We start from the raw sequence: 8,115 nt of genomic DNA, 5'->3' as shown, positions 1-8,115 counted from the left end.
TGGTGTTATGCTGTGACTACTTTGTCCAGGCCTTTGCATTTCCTGTGAGCGATGCGGTCAGAGTGAATTAATTGAGAGAATCACGTTTACAGAACACTTATGATAAGACAGACTACATACTTGAGCCAGCTTGCACACAGTCAGTAACTTTCTCCCATCATCAATAATAAAGAGAGAAATGCAGAGTAAAATTCCAGCTGAAGTACAAAGAGCTCCCACACCAAGCTTCGTGTTCAGAGGTCTGACCAAAATTCAAAGAATCACATACCGCAGTTGGCAACCAGCTGTCATTATTACATTTTTAGAGGAATACATGGATATTCAGGAGCCACACTATATTCAAACTTTCAGCCATTCATTTGGAATCTCTGCTATACACCTTTTGTTTTTACCTGCATCATGCAAATTGATGATGCATGGTTTTACTCTCCCTCTGGAGGCAGTGACTAAGATGAGGGTGTGTTGTTGTAGCATAAAAGGTCTGATCTTGTTCAAACCCTCTGCTATCTTTTGTAAGTAAGCAATGCGCTGAACAGCCTTCAGTATTCTGAATATCTACCGACCACTTGTCATAATCAACACTGAAAACTTTGGACAAATGTTCATGGACCAAATGGAAATCAAAGACTGGGAGAGAAGAAGTGCATGACTTTCTTGGAGAAAGAAGGACTTGAAAAATTGAAAAAACTATTTGAAGGTTGGTTTTTAGTTTGATTGGTAAATTTGGTTAACTAGTCAGATAACAGCTGCTTTGACTTTAAACTTCCCCTGTGCTGATGTCTTGTCAGTCATGGTTGTAAATGATAAATGATACAGTCGCTTTTCATTAAAAACACAGACTATCAGGACTGCTAGTAACTATTTACTTATCACACAGGCAAGGAGACACTGGTGTTGATCTGCAAAATCTGATCGTTTTGGAGAAATTGGCATAGAAGTAAGTGTGTTCACATTAAAACAAGCCTGCATTCTTCAATTCATTTCGTTCATTAACTCTCTGCTGTGCTCTTCTTTATTTCAGAGACACGTGGTGATCGGTCTAACAATAGGAATGCTGTCATTTTAAGCTCCTGGGGAAAAAAATCCAAGCAGGGTGACATTACATGAATCTAAAGTCATTTTCAGACAGGAAATATGAAACATTGCAAGCTTCATCAATTCTGTTGAAGTGTCAGCATTGTAATGTGATATTTGTCTTTCAGGCGAGACTAGACGATACACAAGGGTCGGATATATGATAAACGCAAAAACAGACTAAAACTAAACAAATAGCAACTGATCCAAGTGTTAATTAACTGATGTTCAGCTTATTTATGAGTTCTTTCACAGTTGAAACTGAAAGCTCAGGACTTGACCTGTGAGGATGGCGCAATGTGGCAAAACATTTAAACAGCAGCTGATGGACTTTAACTCTGTGACAGGTTCTGACAGTATGGACTTTGATTGAGATCCTGGTTGGTTGTTTCTCCTGATCGGGTTAATTATTCATTAATACAAAATTACAAGAAGTTAGCTCTGTTTGCTTGTAGAAATGCATATAGTTCTGTGTTTGGAGACTTTTGTGAATCTTGTTGATTGCGCGTTCCTTGTATAAAGAGGAAAATAGTCCTTAACAGCTTGCAAACTTGGAACTACTTTCTGTATGTGTGCCAGCTCACCTGTCTTGATGTGAAAGAAAAGTAGGTCTATCCTGTGTGATTTACCATCAGATTCTGGCCCATACTGATCGTTCTTCCATGCTCTGTCAGGGATAATAAAGTTATTAAGAATTTTTAAAAATCTTTATTCATTTTTTCATTTTATTGCTTGATTAAATACAGGTAACTGTTATTTATTGGTACCATTGTAAAAGAACAATGAATATTTGTAAAGGTACAGACTTTTAATATGGACATTGTGTTCAGGTTTGGCCTGTTTTGGACAGTCAAATGCAAATTTGTACTTTTTTCTGTATGTTTCTTTAGTTTTTTTTCTCGCTATAAAAACAGTGTAATCTTTGGGAAATATTCTTGCTGGGTGTGTCTGATTGTTGTCCGTGTTGTCTTTCAACAGGTGCTTAATGATCCCATCCATGTCTTATGGAGTTACACCCACTTCTCATCAAAATCATGGACACACCTCAGTTTCAAGACTACGATACATAAAGCAGCTTGGAGGAGCTTGTTTACCAGGAGCCTCCCACAACCGCTTTGAGCACTCTGTCGGTACGTCTGCATGTTTTCCAACAGATTTTACTGATATGTGTGTAAATCTGTACAATCTAAAAAAGCATATGATCAGTTTTAGTGTAACACCATAGGAAAACTAAAACAGCAGATTGGTGTGTGTGTGTGTGTGTGTGTGTGTGTGTGTGTGTGGTGTGGTGTGTGTGTGTGTGTGTGTGTGTGTGTGTGGTGTGTGTGTGTGTATGCGTGTATTTGGGGGGAACACAGTGTGGCCACTTGGCAGGAGACTTGGCAAAAGCTTTGAGTTCAAAGCAGCCAGAACTGGGATCGATGAGAGAGACATCCTCTGTGTGCAGATTGCAGGTCTTTGCCATGACCTCGGTAAGTGATACACACCTTTCTTGTAATCATGTTTCTTATTTTTAATGGTATTTGATGTGTGTGACTGAGCGTGATTAAAGTGAAATAATTTTTTGCGAACATCATTTTGTTCTTATGGGAAGGAATGAGATCAGTAACAATAAATGGAGATTAAAGCAATGTATGGCTCATGTTCATATGTTATTTTATTTTTGGCCAGAGGACAGTGCTGCCTCACACTTTTTACTTAAGTAATGATTTTCATGCATTCACGTCATCCTGCCCCATATCGTCCAATAAGCTTCCTCAACAGTAAGTCAAGATTTGAACACTTATCAATTCTAGTCACTTTGAGTCATTGTTAAATGTAGTTACTTGTTTCTGGAAATTCAGTTGAAATTTGTCCGACATTGAAATTTGTCATATTGCTTGGGACTGTACTCACATGTCTACAGTATTTGTTTGTGCACTGCTGAAAAACAATGTCTAATGTACTTCTCATCAGACATCATGAGGAAATACTGACTTTGCACCAGAACACAATTAAAGAAATTGTAACAGACAAAATTCAGTCAAATACAAATAAATAGTTTAGATAAAGTGGTAAATTGGGGTACAGGCTTGCCGCTACAATCACCCTGCTCAGTTCACACATGCATCACAGTAGATAATTTCATGTTCTTTCTCCACATCTAGGACATGGTTTCCCTTCTCATCTGTATGATGGATTTTACATCCCCAAGCATGCAGCGAAACACAATGGAAGGTAAGAAAATTAAACTATTTCTGCTGTTGATGATGTATGACATAAAAGTCAACCACAAAAGTAGAAGCATGTTTAAAAAAAAAAAACATATCCAGGAGTTATGTCTTAAAAAACAACATAGCTGTACACAAATGCCAATACAAATTAAAGACATAAAACAATCCATTGTTAGATGTCAAGGTAGCAACAACAACAACAAAAAAAAAATAGACATATTTAGTACTGGCTTGTTTATTTGCAAGTCAAAATCACTAGCTTATGGATCAACCTCGTGTCTCATTCACATGGACACTGGTTAAAAACACAGATCACCTATACTGTCCTTATTTCAGTGGTACAAGCCACTGTCTTGAATGCACTGACCTTCAGGGTTATTTTCTCAGACTTCTCAAACTTCTGTTGAACCACAGAGGATTTAGGCTGAGGAGCACTTCCTGTACCTTGTAAACTTTTTCTATATATGTGAAAATGGTGGAGGTCAATTAGTTTATAAACTCAAAGGAATAATCCAGCATTTGAGAAGTATACTCAGTGACTTTCTGCAGTGGGATCGACACCACTCTCGTTTTTATCAATTAAAGATGAACTCCGAGTAACAGTAGTAGCTTGTGCCTTGGCTTGTCATGGAAGCAGGGGGAAACTTTCTAACTTTGTATGTGTTGAAAATATTTCCAGACACTAAGTTCTTCTTTTGTTCTCTTCTAATTCTTTAGAACTTCGAGGACTCAGATGTCGAATATTGACAAAAAAAATAATAATACCATGATCAGACCATATGGACATTTGTTATTTGTAAAATGTGTACTATATGAGCACAAAAGAAGGTTGAATTTGATGCATAGTGGATTACAGGGATACACATTTGTGTTCTACTGTAAATAATAACAGGAAATCTTGACTTGACCAAAACTACACCTTAGTAACAGATGGTCCGTTACTCAGATGTGAACAGCAAACCTCAGTAAAATGAAAATGAACTACACACACTGATATCAAAATTGTACGATCTGCACACACAAAGCAGTTTTGACGAGGTACTTAAGACAGAGTTTGTAAAAATTATTGAGTCAAACAGACTTGGAGGTACTGTCACTTGGTCTCACAGCAGAAGCCTGAAACCTTGGGATGCTTTTGAAGGCAAAATGGTTCATCCAAAAGTTGGGGTGTAGTGGCAGAGGTGAAGAGGTTAGAGATCTGTTAAAGGAAGAGCAGAGAGTAGCACCACAGCACACAAAGTCATTACCTGAGTTATAGCTACACACCCACCAAACATCATGGCAAACATGAAAATAAGACTGATATTTACATTCAGTCATGTTTTAGTAAATCTTCTACTCAAGCCTTCCCCTTTAAAACATTAATGAATCTGTGTGTTTACAGCATGAGGATGCCTCTTTACTCATGTTTGACCACCTAGTGGAGGACAACGGTTTAAAGCCACTGATGAAGCTGTATGGTCTGGATCCATACGGAGAAAAAGAAAATGACCTGAAATTCATCACAGAGATGATTCAAGGAAAACCCCTGACTGAAGATCAGGTCAAGGGTTTAAAGTCACTGATGGAGCTGTATGGTCCGATATTCCCAAAATCAGAAGAACCTAAAGAAAATGACCAGGCATTCATCAAAGAGAAGATTCAAGGAAAACCCCTGAGCAATAATGAAGCTCAGGATAAGACATCAGTCAGTTCTTATGTGAATTTTGTGAAATCAGTCAATATCATCTTTGCTGCACAAGTAAATCCTTAATGCCACTTTTCTGATGTTATCCCCACAGTGGCCATATGAGGGTCGGACAGAGGAGAAGTCCTTCCTCTATGAAATTGTGGCTAACAAGCTAAATGGAATTGATGTGGACAAGTTTGACTACTTTGCCAGGTGGATTTTGCTTTACTGTAGAATCTTTTGATATAAAGTGAAGTACTACTGTGTATTACTTCCACTGAACAATGACAATATTCCCCCAATTAGTTTTACGATATGCAACAATCTCAAGTTCAACAGAATACTTGTATTTTATTCATGTGTATCCTCACTTGGTCTCATCTCAGGGATGCCTACCACCTGGGCATGCAGAGCAACTTTGACCATAAGCGCTTCATCAAGCTTGCCAGGGTGTGTGAAGTTTACGACGAGAAGACCAAGAAGCCCAAGAAGCACATCTGCTCCAGAGACAAGGTGTTAACTCCTGCTTTCTATCTGCTTTCAAACTGTACCTATTTTATCTGTTTACTTGTGACTAAACTAAAGGCAATATTCTCATCAGGAGGTGGGCAATCTATATGACATGTTCCACACAAGGAACTGTCTCCACAGAAGGGCCTATCAGCACAAAACAAACAAAAACATAGAGATTATGTGAGTATCTACCCTTTCATGCCAGTGTCCTACAACATTTAGTATTGTCTCCTGTCTGATGTAGTTTTTTGAATTTGCTTTATGATTCTCGCTATTATATACTATGTACCAAAATGTTCCCAAAAGTGACAATATGTTGGATCTGTTATTCAGGATCAGTGATGCCTTCTTGAAAGCAGATGAACACATCAAGATTTACGTCTCAGAAACGAAGAGGTTTAAACTGTCTGAAGCCAAAAATGACCCGGAGGCCTACACCAAGCTGACAGGTCAGTGGATGATAATTGCGCCATGTTTAAAATACATTATATAATCAGCAACCACAGCCACTGTATCAAGTGCACCTTGTTAGTACCAGATTGGAACCCCTTTTTTCCTTGAGAACTTCCTTAATTTTTCAGGGTTTAGATTCAACAAGGTGCTGGAAACATTATTGGGAAACTGAACCTTGAATGGCCTTATTCAGTCATTGTATAAAATAATAATTTTAAATAACAGCATGAACTATTACTTTTACTGTCATGTCATGATAACCCAGGATAGAGATTTCAAGATCGCTGAGTAAAACCACACTTTTTATGACCTGTCACCTTTTCCCATCGTTTCCTTGCAGTAGTAATTAAGCGACTGCATTAAAGACTGCAACTTATTGTATGTTGACACAGATAAACACACTGTTTAATCCAGTTCCTAAAGCTTTGTTCTTGGTTTTCTTTGATTTTAAAAAAAATATACCACCCTCCAAACTCTAGATCCTGAGTGCTGATCCTACTGTGATCCCATACACGTTGCAATGTTTCTGAAGTATTATTGGAAGGATCACTGTTTGGTGGAGAGGTTTGGAAACATGGTCAATTGCGAGTCGAAGTAACTGCTTATGTTTTCCAAAGTTTCCATGGTACCTAAGGCTCAATAAGTTTGATGGTGATATCACACCACAATCTTTTTAAATTATAAAATGGTAATGAGTGATAACTATTCATACTTTCATCAAAACTGTTGAAATGATTACAGTTGTGAACATAGTAAATGGCATTTGTCATATCTAATAAGAAATTGATGAAGTGAAAGTTCTTTCATACAGTATATCGTTTGATTTTGTCAGTTATGCGTATCAGGGTAGCATCATTTATTCATTTGTGAAATGCTACTGATGGATTTGTGACTCTTTTCCTTGTTCTTCCATTTTATTTCTCTGCCTGCCCTGTAGATCAGGTGTTTGAGAGAATCCTCCACCCTTGGTCGTCTTCTGAAGACCCGAAGGAAGCCAGGAAGATTCTGGAGAGGATTGTCTCCCGAAACCTGTACATGTTTGTGGGTGAAACCAAGGTGTGCAGTAAGGTCCTCATGAGTTTGTATTACATTTAGTTTGTGATGGCTGGCGATCATGTTAACAACTGATGTCTGAGGTGACAACAAGATTGCATTTTTCTATCAGTAATTTTTAGTAATGACAATGTGACGATATTAAAATGCAGACAATGGACAAACCGATCATTGCTGTCCAGTTCTTTTGGACCCACTGTTTGATTTTGGCCAGGATAACACTAAATAGTCAATTTTGACTTTTTAATAATCGATTTAGAAATTCTGAAAATGCTGATATCTTGTGTCCTGTTCAAACACAATTTCACGAGATATTTTATTTCAAATCATGTAGTCAAGATTGAATAAATCACCATTATGTTCCTCCTACTTCTGACCCTTTCTCAGCCCAAGACAAGAGGACAGGAAGAAATGCGAGAGGTAAGAATGAAAACATGACTTGACATCATGATGTCCATTTGGGCTTGACACAGACCTTAGTTTGAACGTGATCAACATGATCAGAACCATATTAATGTTCAAGAAAACAGGTCAGTGTGTTTAAAGAAAAATACTGTAAGCACTTTGACTGTCAAAAATGACTTTAATTCTAGATCATAACACCATTTTCAGAGCAACACTCTCCATCTGCTCTCCCTTTAAATATATTTTGGCCAAATTGGTTCTTCCTTTTTCAGCCAATAGTGAGGCAGAATTCAGCAAAAATATCTGTTTATTTCTGTAAAACATTTGTCTCCCTTTTTGACACATAGTCAATCTATGTGTCAACATAGCTTTAAAGAAACAGATTTTTGTAGAAACCCATATTTAAATATGGGTGAAACTAAGCACCAGCTGCTAGTTCTGCTGAGTAGATCTTGTAGATCAGCCATAGGTATCTATGGTGTCGGTTCAGCTGATTGTGAGAGCTGGAAACAAAAATGAACTTTCCTGTGTTGTTTGTGCTGTTAATTACTTTGTCAGCCTTTGTGTTTCCTGTTGACGATTGATCAGAGTGGTTAATGCGAGCGTCCCGTTTACGGACATTTATGGATCAGTCAGACTGCAAACTTGAGTCACAGCTGCAACACAGTCATGTATTTCTCCATCATCAATAATAAAGAAGAGAAATGCAGAGTGAATATTCCAGCTGAAGGACAG

At 37.8% G+C, this 8,115-nt stretch overlaps 1 protein-coding gene across 1 annotated transcript; it reads left to right on the top strand.

The window, feature by feature from the left end:
• The first annotated feature begins 4,462 nt into the window (after nucleotides 1-4,462).
• Nucleotides 4,463-7,447, top strand: LOC110972850 (deoxynucleoside triphosphate triphosphohydrolase SAMHD1-like). Its single transcript, XM_051941362.1, has 7 exons — nucleotides 4,463-4,974; nucleotides 5,069-5,169; nucleotides 5,343-5,469; nucleotides 5,558-5,649; nucleotides 5,803-5,918; nucleotides 6,860-6,978; nucleotides 7,363-7,447. Exons 1-7 carry the CDS (start codon nucleotides 4,693-4,695, stop codon nucleotides 7,411-7,413), a joined length of 888 nt encoding a protein of 295 aa, XP_051797322.1. The 5' UTR covers nucleotides 4,463-4,692; the 3' UTR covers nucleotides 7,414-7,447.
• The last annotated feature ends 668 nt before the right edge of the window (nucleotides 7,448-8,115 follow it).

The sequence above is a fragment of the Acanthochromis polyacanthus genome, chromosome 21 (genome assembly GCF_021347895.1).
Source record: "Acanthochromis polyacanthus isolate Apoly-LR-REF ecotype Palm Island chromosome 21, KAUST_Apoly_ChrSc, whole genome shotgun sequence".
NCBI lineage: Eukaryota > Metazoa > Chordata > Actinopteri > Pomacentridae > Acanthochromis > Acanthochromis polyacanthus.
This window is presented reverse-complemented; position numbering and strand designations above follow the sequence as displayed.